Source organism: Sesamum indicum, linkage group LG7 (assembly GCF_026168435.1).
Source record: "Sesamum indicum cultivar Baizhima isolate 11 linkage group LG7, ASM2616843v1, whole genome shotgun sequence".
In the NCBI taxonomy this organism is placed as follows: Eukaryota; Viridiplantae; Streptophyta; class Magnoliopsida; order Lamiales; family Pedaliaceae; genus Sesamum; species Sesamum indicum.
The window spans coordinates 6351431-6374886 of record NC_142663.1 but is presented as its reverse complement, the minus strand read 5'-3'; the positions used below and the strand labels follow the sequence as shown (position 1 = coordinate 6374886).

At 31.6% G+C, this 23456-nt stretch overlaps 2 protein-coding genes and 1 pseudogene across 2 annotated transcripts; 1 reads left to right on the top strand and 2 right to left on the bottom strand.

Moving 5' to 3' along the window:
* Positions 1–12: 12 nt before the first annotated feature.
* LOC105166135 (putative LRR receptor-like serine/threonine-protein kinase At2g16250) lies at positions 13–4119 on the bottom strand. Its single transcript, XM_011085375.3, has 5 exons — positions 3691–4119; positions 1538–3581; positions 1278–1400; positions 1147–1169; positions 13–953 (listed from the first exon to the last, which is right to left on the bottom strand). Exons 2-5 carry the CDS (start codon positions 3472–3474, stop codon positions 346–348), a joined length of 2691 nt encoding a protein of 896 aa, XP_011083677.1. The 5' UTR covers positions 3475–3581; positions 3691–4119; the 3' UTR covers positions 13–345.
* Positions 4120–19254: 15135 nt separating this feature from the next.
* LOC105166134 (protein RADIALIS-like 4) lies at positions 19255–20311 on the top strand. The gene is made up of 2 exons (XM_011085374.3): positions 19255–19607; positions 20092–20311. The coding sequence occupies exons 1-2, from the start codon at positions 19345–19347 to the stop codon at positions 20114–20116; spliced, it is 288 nt and encodes a 95-aa protein (XP_011083676.1). The 5' UTR covers positions 19255–19344; the 3' UTR covers positions 20117–20311.
* A 743-nt stretch (positions 20312–21054) lies between these two features.
* LOC105166294 (putative (S)-N-methylcoclaurine 3'-hydroxylase isozyme 2 pseudogene) lies at positions 21055–23456 on the bottom strand (annotated as a pseudogene).

Sequence of the window (23456 nt, the reverse complement as noted above, 5' to 3'; positions counted from 1 at the left end):
TGCAAACAGGAATGTGAGAGATGCTGCCAACGTCCAATAGCACTATGAACACTCAAAAATAGTGTGACAAATACAAACTCTTTTTGGACCAAAAATAATCTTCCAAAATTGATTCCAACCAATATCCAACTCCTCTCGCAGGCTCTCCTGTACAAATTAAAAATCTGATTGAGCAACTACACTTAACACAAGCAATCCGTATAGCAAAACTACAGCAGCCTGTTCCCAAGAGTGGCAGTCTTTTCAGACCACTCGTTACTTGGCTGCTGGGCCGTAACAAGTTCTTCTTATAGCCTATTGATAACTTACAACCCAGAACTATATGGACAAACGCCACCACCACCCTCAGCTAGCACAATCCTGTCTCTCAACATCTGCCATCTCGACCGGTTCAGGAAAAACATCACTGGATGATCTTTTATGTGAAGATGAATATTCGTTCACACCACTACCACGGGACCCTACTCTCTCAGACTGCCTTAAACCACCAATGATTTCTCTGTTCGTCTGGGCCGACGTATTAGAACTATCTGATGAGCTATGATGCCAACTACCGAAGAATGCAGCAGTCCAGGACTGCCTAGACGAACCCAGTCTCAGCCTCCCAGAGCTGAAATTTTCCTCCCTCACAACCTTGAAAGGGTTTTCCAATGCTTTAAGCACATGTCTCATTGAGGGTCGTCTGGAAGCCTTAGGATTCAGGCATGACTTGGCCACAATTGCAATGGCCCATACCTCTTCAAGAAGATCCTCGTCTATTATAAGAGATTGGTCGACAATCTTGATCACCCGTTCCTTCTCATGTATGCTGATGTAAGTTAAATTGCTCTCCAACCATTGCTTTGCATCAGCATCGTTTAGTCTGCTGCTTATCCCAAGCCTCCCGGTTACCAGCTCAAGTAAGACTTTCCCGAAACAGTAGACGTCATAGGCACAAGTAACAGTTGATGATCCTGGCAATTTTTGGAACAATACCGTTAGTAATTTATCAAACATTTGATTTCCTAGAGATTTTGTTTGATGTTTCTTTAACAAATTTATTTCAACAAGCTCCTGCTACATAGAGTTCCTTCCAATCCAACAGAGTGAACAAGACATGCAATGTAAACATTATAAGTTGATTTTCTTGAAGTAGAGAACTCTTACCAGAAGGCCGTTTTCCGGAAGTCCTGCACATCATCGCAAAAGAAAAAGGTGTTGAGATTTCAGAGGACAAAGTGAAAGAAAAGGCAATAGTCTGAAGTAATTAGATCAACTCTCAGACAGAAATAACTTACGGTGGTGTCCTAAGAAACCTTGCAATCATACTCTGATGGGCTCCAGGAGCACAAACTTCACTGAAACTTCCAAGCCTCACCTCATACTTGTCATCGAGAAGGATACTGCTAGCTTCAATATCTCTTCAGAAGGCAAAAAAACTTAAGTCAATGAATCAATGAAAATGAACTTTGTTCAGAAAGAGCTTTGACATGAAAAATTAACGTCATAACCTTCTGAGCGAATGACAAACTATATTCTATATGTTGTGTAATAATACCTATGGACAACAGGAGGAGTGCATTCATGATGTAGGTATGATATGGCCTCGGCAGCGCCTATTGCAATTTTCAATCTTGTGATCCAATCCAAAGACTGTAGATCTTCTTCTCCATTTGTTAGTCTGTACATAGCGTTGGACAAATCTCCGTTTGGCATATATTTGTAAACTAAAAACTTCTCATGTTCATCCTCTAAGCAGTGTCCCACTAGTGGAACCAACCTCGGGTGCGAGACCCTGCCAAATAAATCCAGCTCCGACATGATAGATTCTGCTCCAGTAGAACGTAAGTCGACTCTCTTGACAACTACTGAGTACCCGCCCTCCAGTGTTCCGCGAAACAGATCTCCAGAATGACCTTGCTTGATAAGGTTCTCAGTACTGAAATTGCATGTTGCTACGAGCATCTGCTCATAGGTAAATGACTCTCCAACGTTCGACAAGTCAATGAAAACCTTATGAGATGGCTCAATTCCTCCTGCAACAGGTCTCACATTCGAATTCTCTCTTTGATGATTTGTACTCCCAGTATTGCATGCTTTCAGAAGCAACAATATTCCCGTTATTAGAACGACAATGAAGCCAAGCCCGGCAAAAACTCCAACCATGACATAAACCAGTCTTTTTCTGCTCTTGGAAGGTTGTACCAATGGAGGTTCAAGCGGCTCACGGCCACTATCATTACCAAAATATAAACCTCTCTCTGAGTAAAATTTCAAACAGGCCTCTGAATTCCTCTGTCCTGATACACTGAAAAAGCAATTATTTGTAAGGATAATCTTGATCCCCGTATTGTTTGGAGCTGACCCTTCAAAATAGTTGCTTGATACATCAACAACACGAAACTTACCGATCCCAGAACTCAAGTTTCCATAGAAAAGATTGTTAGAGAAGTTAAAGACAGCATCAGTGACATTGACAGAAGCAACAAGCTTTGGAAATACACCGGTGAGATTATTGCCAGAGACGTCAAGGTACTTCAAATGGGACATTGACCATATTGCATCAGGCAGCGTCTCGACAAAAGAATTTTCACAAAGAACTAAATACTCCAATTGAGCGAGTTCCTGAAACAGGCCATCTAACAAAGAACCCTCCAGCCGATTATTACCAACCAACATTTTCCTCAAACTTCTCAATCCTCCTAGTTCCTTCGGCAATGAGCCGAAGAAAGAATTGAACCCAAGATCAAGTTCTATCAACTGAGAAAGATTCCCAAGCTGTGCAGGAACGAAAGCACTCAGACTGTTATTACTCAAATTCAACTGCTTAAGAGTAGAAAGTGAACCGAAACTGAGAGGAATCTCCCCGGATAAGTAATTCGAAGACAGGTCAAGTCTACTGAGATTTCCAAGAGCTGAAATCTCACCCGGAATTTGCCCTGTCAATGAGTTCTGTGAAAGATCAAGAACCGATAATGAAAATAACTTCCCCAATGCAGTTGGCATATTCCCAGCAATCGAATTATTGGATAAATAGAGGGAACTAAGCCTGCTTAAACTTCCAAGTGATGATGGAATTGAACCAAAAATTGAACTGGACCTGAGATCAAGAACTTCAAGATTACTTAGCCTTTCACCTAACCACTCAGGAATCTGCCCTGGTAGCTCAAACCCTGATGAACTAAAAGTGGATAACAAAGGAAAATTTGGTAAAGAATCAATAGCAAACCGTGGATTAAGTTTTCCTTCCCGTGTTCTCCTTAACCCGGACAAGGTTATCCCTGTTACATGACCGTCTTTGCACTCTATTCCGGTCCAATTCAGACAGGGGTTAGCCTTCTTATGCCAATCTTTAGCTCTAATTCCAAGTGCTGACCGGAGATCCAGCAAAGCCTGCCACTCGGTTTCAGAGCTCAGCCGCGGGACAGGCTGAGCCGCCACCGAGTTAAGAATCAAGAACATGAAAAGGTGCAAAATCTTGAGCCGGGCTTCCATGGTTTCTGTCAAAAACTAAAGTATCCTCTGTTGCTGAACTCTATGGAAATCTACAAACATGATGTCTCCACATTTCTTTATACTAAGTTCTCTCTGACAGTTTTCCTCTGCAGAAACGGAAATGAGGCATATAAATTAATAGCAGAAGCGACAAGAGGACGATGAATGCACGTATAAAGGAAGCACAAACCAGCGTGTCGATATAAATACGCATACCTCGACGATCACGAGCTTTGGTTCATCTTTTCAATGCAAAAACCTAAACAAAGTTCTTGCCTGTGACTGTCTGTCCGAATGCGATACACTTTCTGGTGGGGTAATAAAAGCAGAGTGAGGATACGTATTAATGGCGAAAAGGGTACTCTTCACCGGCCACAGCAGCATATAACAAATGTAGTTTTCATGGCAGAGAAAGAGAGCTATTAATGAATACTGAACGGAGACTGAGTTGTTGACCTGGTGGGCCACAGCTTATCCTGCGCTGGTTGTTGTGGTGGGAAGTGTGTGTTTTTGTCTGTTAGTGTGTGTGATTTGCCTTTTCCGGCGAAATCTGCGGTGGCTTCTGGCGGGTTCAGCTGATTTAAAGATTTTCTTGAAAATGGCGGAAAGGATTGGCAAGTTTTTCAAGAATTGGTGTTGGGGAATATGGGAAATGATATTAATAAATAAAGGGTGTGGTGTAGAATACATTAAAATTTGTAGTTTTGTACAGTTGGGATTTGAATAATGCATCGTAATTATGGAAGTACGTATTGATGTGTGCAGGTAATGATTGCTAACTGCTCATTGGTTATGAGTTCGAGTTAATTATTAATTAATTATAACGATAATATAATAATATATTTATAAAAACAAATTATATTTAATATTTCTTGAATTTAATAAAATTATAAATATTTTTATTACTTAAAAAATTAACAATACCTTCTTATATTTAATAGTAGTCCAATTCATTGATTTACTTTAGGTTTCAATTTAAATTTTTATAGTAAATTAATAAATATGTCCTCCTGAATTATAAAATATAAATTATAATTTTATTTATTTTTTAAAAAATATTTTTTTTTTTGTTTTTGCGAATTCCTAAACTTTTACATCTACCTTGTCCATTTTTTTAAAAAAAAAAAAATAATGAGAATTGACAATTTCAAGTTAAACATTAAGGATATTGATAATTTTTCAAACAATGAATAGATATTCATAATTATACAAAATCTCGAGAAAGTTTATTATAATTTACCTAATTATTACGTGATTGATGAACAAAATAAGAAAAATGATCGATTATATACTTATACTTGTTGTCTAATTGGTTAGATTCGACAAAACTTAATTTGTATTGAAATTTTTCATGTAATTAGAGTTGTAGCTGAGAAATCAATATCTTAAAATAGTAACATTACTCATCAATTTTTTAAAAAATTATGAAAATATTCCTCGAAATAAATTTTTATATTAAAAAAAACTTTGTTAAATTTTTTGTAATTCAAAAAATCATAATGAGATTATTAACCAAACAAAAAGGATTTTTTACTTAATATAAAAAAGAATTAGTTGGTAATTATGATTATTTTTCTTTATTAATAATTAAATAATAAATATAATAGCATAGAAGCATCCAAGAAGATGGGGACAAAACTTTGAAATAGAGTTTCCTAATTTCCAATTTATCTCTTTGGTATTTTTCACTTTATAGCTTGCAAGAAATTGGATGTTTTGTGTCAAGTAGGCTACCTAAATTCCTCAATACTAAATACAAATACTCACTTCACCTAATTTTAGTTGGTTGGCACTATAATTTCTTATGACCAAGTCTTCATTTCTCTTTCACACCTCTTTCTTCTTTTTATTTATATTTTGTTTTTTTGTTCATTCCTCTTTTTATATGGGCCCAAATTCATATTTGGTTTTTTAGGTAGCCAATCATCTTATATTGATCACAAATTTAAAAAAAAAGTTTGTATGATTTATACTGTGAGATTCATAAAAAATTAAACGAGCAATATTGAAACATAGATCGAATAGCACATTTTATATATCATTGACGCAGTTTGTGGAAACGGGATTGTGCATCCGTCTCAAGTCCTTCATCTGGGGGGCGGTGATGATGTAGGCACGCTACACCATTAGCAGGGGTGTTTAGTCAAATTTATTTAAAAGATTTTATAAGTTAGAACATCTTTTTTTTGTTAATTACAATGATTATTTTTAATCATATAATTTATACTATTTTGAATCTATACAATATCAATAGCAATCTTATGTGAAGGGCAAAAATGGAATATAGACAAAATATGATCATTATTTTGTTTTATGAAATATTAATTTAATTTGTAAAGAGCTTGGAAGATGCTTTAAAAAAGTTGAGTAAAAATTACCTTCAATGCCTTTTCAATGAGCCATGAGAGTGATAAAATGTTATGAAGCAGTTCCTTAAAGGTAATTGCCCTTAGGCTTTTTAATCAAGCTTTTGACCGGCTCTTGGGAACTAAAAGCCTCCAAAAGAGGCAGCCAGACCTTAATCGAAGAAGAAGAGAGAAAGAGCTAGCGGCTGAAAACCCAACTGCAAGCCTGTCTATAACCCAAGAGAGCTAGCCGAGCCGACCATTCCGACCAGAGAAAGGAATGGAGTAAGGCTCTACTGATTTTATCCATCTGAACTAGTAGCTAAGAGTTCCTTCTTGTTTTTAAGAGCTTATAAGTTCCAAAAATATTATTTTGAAATTTTATAAGTTTTTTTATAAACAATTTTGAAAATTTCATAAAATTCCAAACATCTTATAAAATATTTTGAAAACCTTATGAGTTGGACCAAACAGAAATTTCATCCCAAGCCAAATCAACTATATTTTAATTTTTAGAAATATGAAAAGCATATCAAAATAGATTAAAATAAAAATTAAGACATAATATATAGGATGGAGCAAATATATGTTTAAAAAAATCTCTTCAAATAAGTAGTCATCAAAATTATGGAAAAATTAATTATGAAATGTCTCATTCAAAGGCTATATCACTCTACGTATCACTGTCATGACTCATCAACCACGATAATGTTTTTTGTATGTATAAATCAACGTTATACATATCAGATTGAATTTTCTATTTTAAACTCTATTGATGAAATTATATTTTTAGTCTTATAAGATACAGGGTTCAACATTTTTAATTTTTTTTTATGGAGTTTTCAAAATAATCCTAAAAATAAAAAAATTCGACATATTCAGTACTCTACTTTATGGATTTTCAAGATCCTAAAATTGAAAGGAAACAATGTTCCATAAATCTCGTAAAGTAAAGAACTGAAAGTATTTAGTATTATCAATTTTGGGATTATTTTAAAAATCCTATAAAATAGAGAACTAAATGTGTTGAGTTTTTTAAATTTTAGAATAATTTTAAAAATTTCGTAAAATAGAGTATTTAAAATGTTGACCTGTTTATTCTATAAACCTAAAAATATATTTTTTTCAATTCTATTAAATATTTTATTCTATTTAACATGTACATACCACGTTTATAAATATTATTTTAATTATTTTATTTTTAAAAAAATTATATACATGACATATATATATTAAATGGAATAAAAAGTTCAATCTTTATGTATTGAGACGCGTCGTATGTATAAAATAAAAAATAACAAGGAAAATTACAACAAATTATAAAAAGAAAAAAGAAAAAAGAAAATGAAGAAGAAGAGTCGACTAATAGTCCAAAGCCGCCAATGTTTCAACGGTTTATCCGTACATGGCCGACACAATCTAATCCACTTGGTATGTGTATGAATGAATGTGTGTAAGTTTCCTTTGTCAATTTTTGTTTTCTAGGCATGCTCCAAAATTTTAATTTCAATAATATTATTATAATTTTTTAAAATATAATTAAAAATTGCTCTTTTAATTATAATAATTAAATTAAAAAAATTATATTTCATTTGTCATAATTACACCAATACGATTTATTAATTTTTTTATAGTAAAAAAATCAACAAAATAATAATAATAATAATGATGATGATAATAATGTATTCTTTCCTTCAAATCGTGACGAAAAATAAAATTAAAAAAAAAACAAAAATGATATATATTAAAATGTACCTCATTTAATTTCATATGAGTATCAAAATTTTTATTTTAAAAAGACGTCTCGTTAGGAGATTTATAAAATACTCAAACTCCTGCTATGCAGGTAATGCGAGATGATTGTTTACATCAATTACAGGAAAGAATCATGTCGGTACTCGGAATCGGAACCACACAAGAACATGCATGTGTCAGATGATAAAGAACACGACGTTCGTTCTCCAAACTTTTTTATTTAATAATAACTTTTGCTTTTTATAGAGAGAATTGAATAAATTGTTATTTGGAGGAGGCATCGAAGTTGACAGAAGAAATATAAACACGTAAAAATTTTCCATAGAGAAAGAGATATTTGGGAATTAGGTTTGAAGTTTGAACGGGTCTTTGATATTTCTTTGTATCATTGGATTCCCACTGAATTATTGATGGAAAGAAAACCAATTATTACCGGACACATCACATCTTTGATTCATACTTTGACAACACCTCAAAACAACTTTGGCTGTGTCTCCCTCCAACTTGCCCTTGTCCAAAGGAGTGGGTGTTCGGACCTGATAGTTTGAGTCCCGATTCAATTTGGTTAGGTTCAGAATATGTTATTAGATTCGTCTTTTTTTTAAAAAAAAAATTAAATATTAAATAACTCGATATCCGATTTTAAAAATTTAATTCGAAATTCGCACAATAATATAGGAATCACTTGTTAAGTGATTGAACTCTGTGTGTGTGTTTTTTTTTTAATTATTTAACCCTTAATTCGGTTCTCGCAAATTATCTATTTGAACATTTAAAATGCCATTCCCCTCTACAATGCTTGTAAGCCAACCATGATGTGAAATGCAATATGATGGGCGTTTTATGCGCAAAATATTATTTGTTTTGATTTGATATGAGTTTCTATAGATCTATTTTAAAAAGACGTCTTGTTAAGGAGGAAACGGCTTGAAATGATGAGATGCTCAAGCTCTTCGCCTTGTTGATCGGACAAATCTGAACATTGAACAATTTACAAAACCATTTCCGAACTGAAAAGGACAACATGATCAAATGATTTTCTGAGTACTATATTGACAATATGAAGAAATTACTCGTAACTTAAAAGATTAAAAGAATAAATAATTAAAATGAAGTAATCGACTTTATAAATTTCAAATTATTAAAAAATATAACTCGTGAAAGTAAAATGTTTCTGTTATTGTCAAGATAATATTGAAGTGTCAAACAAGGATATTTATATGTATCTGAGTTTTTGACAGACTGAATTTTCTATTTCAAATTATGTTGTATCTTTCACTCTATTTAATATTATACATGTAAAGTATCGAAAAATAACATTATGTATTTTATTTAAACAAATGTATTATACATATATATTCAAATAGAATATCGAATCCAAATATTTGGAGCTATAGATTTTATGTTCGAGCCCTCTTCTGAATAGTACTACTGGAGACGACCAATGACTTTTATTACAGGATTGCCTTTCATGGTCCTAATATTGGAGTGACCTGTCCAATTTGCATGTCTTTATCTTAGGTATATTATGTCGGCATCCGTTCCAAGGTCCAGTTTAATTATATAATTATTAGATTTATTTAAACTAATATAAAAAGGTGATTCATATTCACAATCGACGATTTATGACATTGGACCACTAATTTTAAGTATACCAATTATACCCTTATAAGATTAGAATACGAATAGATAATTTCAGAAATTAATTTTAATTTACTTTATCTGTACTTTTATACTAACATAAAAAGAAAATGTATATATCACTCACAAATAGCGATCTATGACACCATTGTATTAATTTTTTTACTGTGTTGATAATACTATTAAATTAATTTTATTATTTATTTATTTTAAAATATAATGTATTGATTAATATATTTTATTTTTATTTATAATATATTTTAAAACGTAAAAAGATTGGTTACTCATTTTTCCTGGACGAACCACACCTCAAACCAATTGGGCTGGGATAAAATAGAAATCATCCCGCAAACAAGCACGCATGATTGTTTTTCAACGTCGGCCGCCGTCCCAATGACGACTTTAAGTCATGTTATGTATCTGGCTTTGCGTCAGATACAGAATCGCACTTCAAATTTTTTCCAACCTATTTTTGAGGCCCAACCCCAAAGTTGTGGGCCTTGTTATGTAAAAGCCTCCCCCCCCCCCAAACTCTTTTACTCTCTCTCTACATAAACAACAATACGTATATATTGACGTCCAACATTATCACATTCATAATAAGTTGTGCTTTTTTTACGACGATAAATTAGTTACAAAGATCTTAACCAACATAATAATCCTCTTTAGAGAGTTTTGTGTAATATATATACGGTTCAGATGTATAAAACTATCCCGTATTTTAAAAAGTTCGTTAAAAACCCTCTTCTATTTTAAAAGGAAAAAGTATTATTTTAGTTCGCTAAGTATGCCTAATTTTAATTGTAGTCCGATAACTATGTCCATTTTTGTTTAGGTCCAATAACTTACGAAATTGCTTACTTTTAGCCATTTGATAGATTTTCGGACAATTTTATCCCTATGCAACTTTTGAAAGACAGTTTTAGTCCATATGCACTCATAGGGGTAAAATTGTTCGAAAATTTAACAGATGACTAAAAGTAAGCAATTTCATAAGTTACTGGATTTAAACAAAAATAGACATAGTTATCGGACTAAAATTAAAATTAGGCATACTTACCGGACTAAAATAATACTTTTCCCATTTTAAAATAAGCTAAAAACCCTTCTGTGTTTTCTTAAACTCAACTCAATTGCCTCTCTCCGTTAAATCTAACTAGTGACGTTAATTTTTTCATAAAATAATTTTTACATCCTTTCTTGATATATATAAATATATATATATATATATATTATTTTTTATTTTAATGATTGTCGAATTTATATTAATTATATCGCAGTCGTTAGATTTCATAAATTAATCTTAACCATTGAATTTTAAGTTTATAAAAAAAAACATTAAAGATTCAAATTTTATTAATAAAAAATATATATTATAGAAAATATTATTTAAAAAAACAAAAAAACTAAATTAACAGCCGCACCCCACCACCACCCCGTTGCCTACCCCCATCCCAATAGCCGCCCCCTCCCCAGCCTCCGCTCTTCCTAGTGTCGCCCCCAAATTTGGGCGACGTCAATTAAGAAAGAGCGACGTCGCCCCAATTCTTTTTATTTTTTAATTAATTTTAGTTATATTACTTAAATTATTTTAGTTAATTATATAAGAATATTTTTATTTAATTATAACAATTAAATATATATTTTAATTAATTAAGAATAATTTTAGAAATTATAATAACTATTATACTTAAATATATATCTTAATTAATTAAAAATAATTTTAAATTTAACAATTATAGTTTTTAAATTTTAATTTTAAAATTATAAAAGTTTTTGAATTTAAATATAATTTAATTTAAAATTTCAATTGAAATTATATAAATTCATTAAAAGAATTATATAATCTTTTTATATTTTTAAGTAAATATATTTAAAAAATATTTTATTTTTTAGATAGATGGAAATACAAAAAAATCACTCAAAATAAGTAAAAAATATACTTGTGAAATATATAAATACCATAAGTCATTTTAGTAAAAAACATCCAAAAAAAAGGGTGAAAATAGTTAAAAAAATATCCCCATAAACACAAGGAGCGCGTGTAATATACCTTCCGTTAATTATTAACGGAATGAGTGTTTTTTGCTGAGTTTTACAAAACATAGGCCTTATGTTTGGCTTCGGTTTTGGGCCATCTCAGAGATGGCCCAAAACCGAAGCAATGTTTGGCATTGCTTATTTTGCCATATTTTTGTCTTGTTTCTAAGTATTTGATTTTTAAATACGAATATATTTTATTTTAACCACTTAATATTTTATACGTATTATTTTCTACATCATTGGAATAATTAAAATTTTTAAAAAATATAAAATAATATAACTATTCTACGCGGTTAATTCATATATTATATTATTTGAATAATGTATTTAAATTTATCACCTCGAATAGAACAACTAACAAAAAATATTGTTAATCCATTATTAGAGTGCATTTAATTATTTTTAAAGTGTATTTACATAAATTATTTTTTTTTTCATTTCCATACATATATAATTAGGAAATAATATTTATTTTAATCCACTCACAACTAAATAAGTTATATATATTTTTATACATATATATATAAATATATATAAAAGAGACATGATTTGATAATGAACAATATTTTTTGTCTCCCCACTATCCAACATCAAACATAACATACTTATTTTATATTATATCTAAAAACAAATCCAAACATACACACTATCTCTAACTTATTTTTATTTATCTTTATTTTTCTCTCTCTATTTCCACAAAATACCCAAAAACAAGTTAAAAACAAAAACCAAACATAATGAGGGGGGTTTTTGGCCTATTTAAAAACACAAGCACTATGTTTGTTTTCATTTCCAACTTATTTTCGAGACAAGTCAAAACATACTCAATGTTTGTTATCATTCAAAAACATCTTATTTAGGTGTTTTTAACTGTTTTAGCATAAAAATATACATATATATATATATACACACATATATACATAAATATATATAAAAAATGTATGATTTGACAATAAATAGTAATTTTTGTCTCCCAAAATACAACATTAAACATATAATACTTATTTTAAATTATCTCCAAAGACATGATTTGACAATGAATAGTAATTTTTGTCTCCCAAAACACAATATTAAATATATAATATTTATTTTAAATTATCTCCAAAAACAAATACAAACATACATACTATATCTAACACACACTTGTTTATCTTTGTTTTTCTCTCTCTATTTTCACAAAACACAACAAAACACTCAGAAAACGAATCCAAACATTATGAAGGGCTTTGTTTGGTTTTGTGTTTTCACATTTCTCGAGACAAGATAAAACACACTCAATGTTTGTTTTTGTGTTTTTACACCTTATCTGCGTATTTTTATGTTTTTCAATTTTCTATATATAATATATATATATATACATAATATAAAACAAACATGATTTGACAATAAACAGTAATTTTTGTCTCCCAAATCCCAACACCAAACCTACATCATTTATTTTAAAATATTTTAAATTTTTCCAAAACACAAATTCAAACATATCATCTATTTTCAACACACCCACTCACTTATCTCTATTTTTCTCTCTCTATTTTTAAAATACAAAACAAAACAACTAAAACACAAATCCAAACATAATGAAAGGGGTTGTAATTTTTTCAACAAAACACGGGAGGGTAAAATGCATCTTAGCCATATATATACATGATATTATGATTAGATATTCACAGTAATTTTAATTGCATTAGAAAATAAAATTGAATACGAAAAATTTAAATTAAATTCAGTATGAGATGCAACTTATAAGACATGAACATTTTAAAAAATTATTCGATGTAGTATCCGATACAAATATGCCTCGACAAGTGTAGGAAAAAAGGGTACAACATCCGACACTCTTGTTGGCCTGTTCAATATGTTTTGGAGGCATGTCCAACACATTTTGAATTTTTTTTTATAATTTTAAAAATTTTGGACTATTTTTTTTAAAAAAAAGAATTTTGAGCTTAATAAAAAAAATAAAAAGAATTAACGCGCTCCTCTCAAACTAAAAGTTGAGAAGAAATTATTAAGAATTCATAAGATGTTCATGATGGTTTATTAATTTGAATATTAAAAGTTTTTCTTTACGTACATTTAAAAATAAATTAATTATGTATATTTTTGAAACCATATTTGGTTAAATATATAGATGTAAGACATGCTTATTTTATATTTATCTTGATATTATTCATATAATATATTTTAATTTTATGATAAATTAAAAATATATTATGGGTGAATAGAAATTTAGCTTCCTGTGATATTGAAAATGAGCACATTACCCCCCTATGAAAAAAATATAGCAATTTACCCAGGGAGGTAAATTGCTTCATTTTAAAAATCATAGGGAGGTAAATTGTTGTATTTTAAAAAATATAAAGAGGTAAATCGCTATTTGTTTTTTTCATAAGGGGGTAATTTACTTATTTGTGATATCACAAGGGGTTGCTTGCATTTTTTCCCATATATTATATGTAGCCATGTCAGTGGCATATCGTGTGGTGATGTTTTTACATTTTTCATAGCACCGTGTTCGAGTCACCATGTACATGTCCATGCATTATAGGATGTAGCAATAACAATTTTATAACCAACAAAATTAAAATTGAAAGAGCTCATTACATTTTCTGCATTATGGAGCTTATAGACTCTCTACATTGTATTTTTAATTCTATAGAGCTCATTTCCAGAAAAATTAACAAATATTTTTTCACATCTTGTAAGTTCTCAATGCATCTTATAAAATAAGAATAATTATATTTCACTCTATTGAAATTTGGTATAATTATACATAAACTTTCGGTGATTTGAAAAATTATATTGAGTACCCTAGACGTATTTTTCGTCTAAAAAATAGGTCCATATGTTATTTAAAATTAATTAAATTTACTGATAATAGCAAACAAATTGAAAAATAAATCCACTTTTAACCCCAATTAATTTATTATAATTTAAACAAATCTTATTCTAATCAAACTATCTTTATACATCTTCACACGTTAATACATGTGAGGAGGTGTATCTTCACCCTTATAAGGATAGTTCGGTCAGAAAAGGATTTATTTGACCTACTATAAAACAGTAATAAACCAATCAGGAATAAATATAAATTTTCACTTATTATATTTTTAATATCGCCAAATTCGATGAATTTAAACTAATTGAGACATCTATTTATTAGATGGAAACAAACATCACGAGTACCAAATTTAATTTCTCAAACTACATAAAATATGTGTAGTTGTACAAAATTTAAAAAAAAAACAGTGTAATTATCCACTTATAAAATATTTGAGAAGTTTATAAGATGAGCCAAACACAAACCAGATGAGGATGAAGAATCCATGTAAAGAAAAGATTCACAGCAGAAAATGGGCATGTTCAAGTTGTAAGGTGGGAGTCCCCCACATAAACGGGAAAGATTTTGAAAGAGACAGAAGTGGCAATTTAACCACACATATCACACACTTTCACTGCAAATGACGATAAAAAATGATAAGGATTCCATTATCATCAATACAATCATCTAAAAAATTTATATTCATCTTTTCTAAAAATATTCCACCAAAATTGTGGAAGCCACTATCAAATTAATCATCACATTTGATTTGTCACACTAAAAGATAATATTTCTGAAGTAAGATTTATTTAATATTATTGATGATAAATGTTAAGTGACAATAATTATGATTTTATGTACAATATTGTAAATTTAAAAAAGACTTAGCAAGAGTTTCCGGATTATTAGGGAATGAAATTATCACTAAAAATAGGGTAAATTACAACAATTTCCTATGAGGTTTGGCATAATTACGAATATCCCTCGTTAATTATTTGAGAAATTATTAATATCTTTCTGATCTGATTTTAACGGTAGTCTAACAATTAGCGTAATTTGTTAGGTTTTCATCAATTTTTTGTGGTGAACTGACCAAAATGCCCTTGTAGATTAAAAATTATAATTTTATTATTCTTAAAATAAATTTGATTTTTTTTATAATTTTTAAAAAAATTTCATCCATCCCGTTTAATTTTGTTTATAAATTTTTAATTTTTTTCTAAAAAATAAAAAAATACAGTAAGAAAAAAATTGATAATTTCATACCTCCATCCAAGGATTACATAATTTCATCAAGCATTAGGGGGTATTTTTATTTTTTTAAACAATAAGGGGTATTCAAAATTATAACAAATCTTCCTTATATATATATATATAAATAATGGCAACTATGTTTATTGTTACTATATTTTTGCTATACATGTTTTACTAATGATTATGTAAAATGATAATTTTATCTGCACATTTTCTATCACGAATTATAAAAAGCGAAAAAAATTTACACAATAATTCTCATTATTAACACTTATGATTAATGATCACATTTTCATTAACTGAACCAATCTTTTCTTAACTTGTCTTAGGAAAAGATGTCAGGACTTATAAATTATGCGATATGCCTAGGGAGATACACTGCAATAAAAAATAATATTAGTAATAAAATATTAAGTGATAATTTAAATTCAAACATCCTAAGTGACAATAATTTTAGTTTATCATATTATAATTATTAATGATCAATAAAATTTGTATATTAAGTTGTTACTATAATCAATTAGTAATACATCTACAATGATAATTACATTTCTTGTATTATTTTTTCACTATATATGTGTTATTAATTTTTTATAGTGACAATTTTATGCATGATTTTTTCTTACTAATTATTCTAATGACAATATTTATCCAAATATTATCGCATTAAAATATAAAATATTGTCACTTAATACATATAAGTAGCGGCAATTTTATAATGTAATCATGGCTTAGTTGTTTGGCCCTAATTATTTTCATTCTAGTATTCAAAATTATACAAGCTCCGCATCTACTATCAATTTAGAACAAGTGTCAGCGTCATTAATTAACCCCCCAGATGACGGGATTGGAACGGGCTAATGGCTCGTTCTCACAAACAACGCCAAATAATGCAATACAACCGGCTCTGGGGTGCGAGAACTTGTCTATTTTGACTGGTAGCTCATGGATTTGTCTTCAAAAAGATACCTATATATGCCTTGTGATTTATAAATCATGTAAGCTCCATATTCACATAGAACCAACCGCAAAATTCTTACTCGAACCAAATTTTGGCTGAACAAAATCAATAACAGAGCAAGTGTGATACACTTGTCATGTGGTTGGTCACTTTTTTCAAATTATATACCAATCACACTGCAAGTGCATTACACTTATCATATAATCATTTGGATTCGACCAAAATCAATATAAAACGTATGCCAGCATTACTTATCAACCGGTAGAATCTGCATCTTTACTGAAGAACCTATTCAAACCAAGTATCTCTTTTTAAAGAATCCCAGCTCCAAGTTGCAATCCAGGACTACACAAAAGTGATCTTAAAGGTCCGGACAAAGAAATGGCCGACCCATACAAATGAATTTTTACTGAATACCAACGTGGATGATAAGGATTCCAGATATGTTTGGACGATCTTTTACCTAACAGAATATTTTTTTTTAATATTAAAGTTTTATTTGATTTCTATACAGATATCTTATGATTCGAACTCTCAATTTGTTTGTGGTTGGGGTTTGACCCAACATTATATCGAAACCCAACAACCGCAAAACTAACTTAAGCAATCGTGGATGTAGGAAACTGATCGATGTTATGCAACCCTAAACGGAGGAAATTTTTTCCAACTACATAAATTTTGTGTCTTGCAATTATCATTTTATTTTATATTTTCTGCACATACCCTTTCTAATTTATTATATTACAGAAAATCTCAATTTCATTAAATCTAAACTAATCATATATAGGTTATTAATTATTATATTTATTATATAATTTAAGAACAGTTGTCAATTATATGAAAAGTGGAAAAATGTAATTACAATGTAATTGATACAATATAACCAAAGGGCTGCTGAATAAGGTGAGCGCCGTGTCGTTTGCCATTCCAGAAGGTGTCGTCGGCAAGTTAGATTGTCTGAAAATGCAATGCCCCAATCGACAATAAGTTACGATCAAGAAACTATATATGAGATATAAACGAGTACTATAAAAAACATTAAAAAAAAAAAAAGAAACTAAGAGTGCTTGAATTTATAAAAGGGAGGAAAGCAAATAGGGGTCTATGCTTTCAGATTATTAGAATAAGGGATAGTTATACTCCCTTTTCATAAAATTTAGTGTAATTACACATAGATTATTTGTGATTTGAAAAATTACATCTAACACCCATGAGATTTGCCTTTATCTAATAAATAAGTTTGTCCGTTAGTTAATATTCACTGAATTTGCTGATATTAACAAAAAAATTGATATTTACCATCGATTGACTAAGTACTACTTATTGCAAGTCAAACAATTTTTTTGGACTAAACTATAACGGTGAAGACATACCTCCTCATATGCATTAATGATTGAAAACGTATGAGGGTAATTTGATCACAAAAAGATTTATTTGACCTATAATAAGTCAATAATACGTTAATCAGGTCTAATATAGATTTTATTTCCTGATTTTTTTAATTATATCAGTAAATTCGGTGTATTTTGACTAATTAAGGGACTTGTATCTTAGACGGAAGCAAACTTCAAAGGCATTAGATATAATTTCACAAACTACAAAAAAATTATATGTTATTATATTAAAATTCGGAAGAAGAGAGCATAATTATCCCTTAAAATAATTAGAACTGCCCACTACATCAATTAACACGTTGGATTTATGAGTTATTGCTTTCGGCAGCCACACTCTCGTAAGAATTAATATATGTCGATTGGAAAACATAAAGGGTCCACAATCATTGCTAAAACCCTAGCTAGATTGCCTCAAACCTCAAAGAAAAGCCCTCATATTCTTTTATTCCTTCAGACAGCACTGGAAACATGCGAAGCTGATCTACTTTAGTTAATTCTCTTGAGCAGCCCAGAAACACGCAGAGGAAAATGAACAGCAATTCTGTCTTTTCAAGAAAAAAAATAAAAAAAAAATTGATTACTAGATACGATAATATTATTAAATATATGGCGTTTGCATATAAAAGTATTTATGATGTCCATTCGAATAGTAATTATGATTCAAATTTGACATTTCAGAATAATAGGAAACTATTGTGCTTAGAAAATATTGTTACACTGATCGTCGGCCTATCATGGAAAAAAAATAAAATCAAAATGCGGTCTCAAATAAGCTCTGTACTAATATAACTCGTACGCTTTAATCATAGAATTAGCCTTCATTTCGTAGGTAACTTTAGGTACAAAATTTCAAGTTTATTTATCGACAGCTGCAACGATCGATCTACAAAGAGATATTCTGTTCACTGCCATGCACTTCACAACAATGATGATGCTACCCTCAAAAAAAGAAAAGAGACAAGTGTGGTGTTTTCCAGGTTCCTAAGGCGTGATCCCACATGATAAGTGCTGCAAATTGATAAAAAGCTACTAAGAATGTAGTGAAAAAAACAGCTACCTGAGATGTACGGACATCTTCAGGCCAGCGAATTGCAAGAAATCGGAAACTGTCGCGTTTAAGATTAGCCAAATTAGACAAAAAAGAGTAAAGCGGAATCATGCAATTATGTTTGTGTACTAAAAAAGATGAGAAATCGGGGCCACGATTTGCCTGTGAGCTAGGTAGCTAGCCGCTGGATATTTTCACCAGGTTCTTGCAGTTCGGACCCACTATGATTCGTGGCATTTCACGTTTCTAGAACAGATTGAGGAGCAAAAGGATGAAATTCGGGGACATGGGAAGCAGCTTTCGTCGGGTAAAAAAGCAGCCTGTCTCCAAGCTGTGTGCTTTATTACCAGCTGGTCTGGTCTTATCTACGTTTTCGTGATGATTATTACAAAATCGCGCTGTTTCTGACTACATTTCCCCAAAAGTGCAGCTCAGGACAACATTAACCATGCCAAAAGAACCGTATATACCCCCCCTATCCCACCCCCACCCCCACCTCCTTCTCCAACGCTATAAATAGAGCAGCCATCTATGTCACATTTCATTGCACACAATTTTTCTCCTTTTTCTATTTATCAGTAGCTGTAGTGAATTAAAATCTGTCGAAAATGGGGTCTAATTCGACATGGACAGCGAAGCAAAATAAGCGGTTTGAGGATGCACTGGCTATGTACGACAAGGACACGCCCGACCGGTGGCAGAATCTGGCCAGGGCGGTGGGCGGGAAGACGGTGGAGGAGGTGAAGAGCCACTACCAGAAGCTGGTCGAAGATATCGACCACATTGAGTCCGGCAAGGTGCCGCTGCCTGATTACAGGCCTTATGGAGAAGCTGCCAAGGAAAAGAAAATAATGGATGATCAAGAACAAAGGTACAATTTTGCCTGTCTTGTATACATTATTTCCATATAGTTTATACATGAAAATTAAGGTTCCTTTCTTTGAATTTCTAAGTACTAATCTAAGAAAATTACATTTTACATTCTATAAAGTCGGCTCTTTTGTGATTCTTGTCCAATTATTATTGAACTCACTGTAATGCATCGCATAACTTTAAAAGTTTACAATTTTAATCATAAACCTTAATTTCATTAAATTTATGACGACTTAACGGAGCTCGTGCCCCTTCAGCAACACCTCTCAAAACTTAATGGTGCTCGTGCTATATACGTGATGTTTTCATCATAAATTTAACAGAATTAAAGATTGGGACTGAAATTGTAAATTCTTTGAAGTTATGAGATGCTGTATGAGGATTTAAAAAACAATGAAATCAAAATCGCAAAAAGATTAACTTGTGAAAGGTAAATGCAATTTATAATATTCTGATGATTAAATTGTCTTTATACTTGGCAGGTTGAGGTCTCTAAAGCTCCGATGAAGCGAGTAGGAGAAAAGCGTACGTAGTGGCGTGGATATGTTGCTTGGCATATAGAAGGGAACAATTGTGTTTCTTGATTTGTCTTGTTGGTTTCTATATATATGAAGTGCACCCTGTTAGTTGTCTGCTCCAGCAGATGAACCAAATTCTGATTCTGATAAATGAGAATTTATTACATATAGTTTTTCAGATTAATTGAATACCATTTTATGTCAAGATTTATAATTAATTCAAGAAAACAACCTTACTCCCTGGAAATTCTAGTTCAGATCGATTCTGGTTAGATCCGAAGCAATTATTACACGCATGATAAATATAATTTACTCATCATATGATTATTGTATGTAATTCAAAGGGTGATCAATTATACGATAAGTATATCATAGTTGTTGTGTGGTTGATCCGATTGGGTCGACCAAACCTGATTTGAACTAAATTTTCCTTTTTTTATATGCAGCGGTATTTAAGAGAAAAATATCCATACACATCGAAGTTCAATATATATGGTGTCTTTATTCATTTGTATAAGCTAAAGATTCAAATAAAGGGTAAGTTACATTGACACCCTTTGAGTTTAAATCCAAATTAATTATGAATATTCATGTCTTTATAAAATTATAATTACCACCTGAAGGGTGTTATCGTAATGTTTTCCGGGATATCGTAATTACCACCTATGCAATTTTTGAAAGGCAGTTTTAGTCCATATACACTCATAGGAAAATTTGCCAGATGACCAAAAGTAAGCAATTTCGTAAGTTACTGGACCTAAATAGAAATGTACATAGTTATCAGACTAAAATTAAAACTAGACATATTTAACGGACTAAAATAATATTTTTCCCCGTAAAAAAGATGCAACAGAAATTGCAATAACAGATACTCTCGCACACTAGTCTTTTTATTCCAAAACCACGAATCAAACTTCAAACCGAACCTCAATTTTTGTACCTTAACTTAGGAATCAAAAGCAACGGCTTTTCCTTCTTCAAAGTCGTAACGTACTTCTCGTTCATGTCTATAGCAGTCAGGGCCACTCCACCCGGAAGGCTCCAGTCGAAGTAATGCAACAGAGATCCAACAAGCATCTGAATATTCTTGAAAGCCACAGTGGATCCAGGGCACATCCTCAGCCCTGTCCCGAAAGGCAAATACTCAAAATGGGTGCCCCGGAACCCTATTTTCGTGTCCAGGAACCTGTCAGGCTTGAAAACTGTAGCATCGTTCCAGTAATCAGGGTCTCGGGCAATCCCCCAAGCATTGACAAGAATCATGCTGTCTTTGGGGATCACGTAGTTGTTCACCTTGCACGTCTCGGTTGCGCGGTGGGGCACCAAGAGCGGAGCTGGAACGTGTAGTCTCAGTGTTTCCTTGATACAGGCCTGGAAATAGTGGCACTGGGATAAAAGGGACTCGCTCGGCTTGTCTCCTGTGACGGTTTGTGCGATTTCGTCGCGAACTCTCGACAACATTTCTTGATTTCTGATCAGTTCTACCATTAGCCATACTGTTGTTATGGTGGTGGAATCCGTCGCGCCAATCAGTAATTCCTGTGTGTAGGATGTGAAAAATTATTATTATTTTTTTTTTGCGTTTTTCTTTTTTGTTTTTGTAACTTAAGACATGAGAAAAACTATGATTTTTTCGTTGCGATTAATTATTATAATTAAGAAAAAAAATTATGATAAGTACAAATCAATCACGGCTCCGTAGCGATCATTAGCGATTATTTCTGCAAGTGTGGCCAAAACATTTATCATGATTTTGTTAAAACCATAACAAATATTTTGACTATATTAAAAATCATCCTAAATATTAATTTATCGTGGTCAAATTTGTCTTGATCAGTAGGAATGCTATATATGTTGAGAATATTGAGCAAGTGGAAGGATTTTTTTCTTATTGAGATTGATGACCAAGACAAAAATTAGGATGATTTATGTTGAGAATGTCGACCCAAGTCCATGGAAATCCTCATTCATTAACTAACAATATAATACAGTGACAATGCAGTAATTCTTTATGATGGTATGACATATGCAATACTTCCTTTTAAAGCTGTTTAAAATGAGACACTGCAAGAAAACGACTAAATATATAATCAGAAAATAAAAGCCTCAAGCTATTCTGCAAGAAAAATTGTTGTTAAATTTGTTGCTAATTTACATTATTTATTACAAAATTTTTACTTGCTAATAAATTTATCAATGAAATATTTAAATAATCTACTTGCTAAATTTTAATTTCTTGTATTAGATAATATGGGCTAGCAATGAATTTCGCAATAATTTTTCTTGTTAATGAGCTCGACGTTGATTTTAGCATTAAATTTATCGTAGTTGTTGAGCTATTTTCTTGTAGATGCATTAATTCTTGTTATTTCATTTTTAGCAATGTGCAAAGTTTGAAAACCCTAAGAACAAGGGTTTTATCAATGCAGTTGATTGAGTTAAAGAAAAAAAATTCTAACCATCAACGCGTTCCCAATCTGATCTTCCGAAAATGAACTATCAGCCAGGACAATGTCCAAGAAATCTTGGCCGTCTGAACTAGATTTATGATCACTCCCCTTTGATGATCTTCTTTCCTGGATGATACTGCCCCAGGTAAGTTTAATTTTCCTATACATATCCATCGCCTTTCCCTTACTCCAAAAATCAACCCATCTCAAAACAGGCAAGAAATCAACCAACCCTAGTGTAGTAGTTTTTTCAATCACCTCGTTCACTAATCCCATCATCACCCTATACTTGTCCTTCGCCTCGTTTTTAACATCAAACAGGTCTCTCGAAGTAAGAACACTGGAAATGATATTTGCCAGAGTTGCAAATATTAGGTCTTCAAGATTCACGACCTCACCTTCCTTAGAGCTAATATGACTCACCATTTCCATCACCTTGGCCTTTCTAATCCACGCATTCGTTTCCATAGCCTTTGAGGAAAAAACACAATTTTGACCAATGGAACGCAGGAGTTTCCATGATCTACCACATTCAGGCGACAGTACTATGGACGAATCCATCGTCCTTGGAAGATTGTGATACACTGAAGGCAAATGCCTCCCGGAAAACATCCGGTCGTGCGTTTTGCAAAATTCTTTAGCAGTGTCGGGAGATGATGCAACCACCATGAGTTGGTCCCCAAGCCGGAACGAAAAAAGAGGGCCGTGTCTTTTAGCTAGGGTTTGGAGTGCAATGTGGGGTTTGTATACTAACTGCGTAAGACACCCTAAAACCTGGAATGTATTTGGACCTGGCGGAAGCCGTTGAACCCCAAATAGGAAATGCTTGAGGAGAAGAAAGACAAGAGGTATAGCTAAAAATAGCAAGAACGGAGCCAT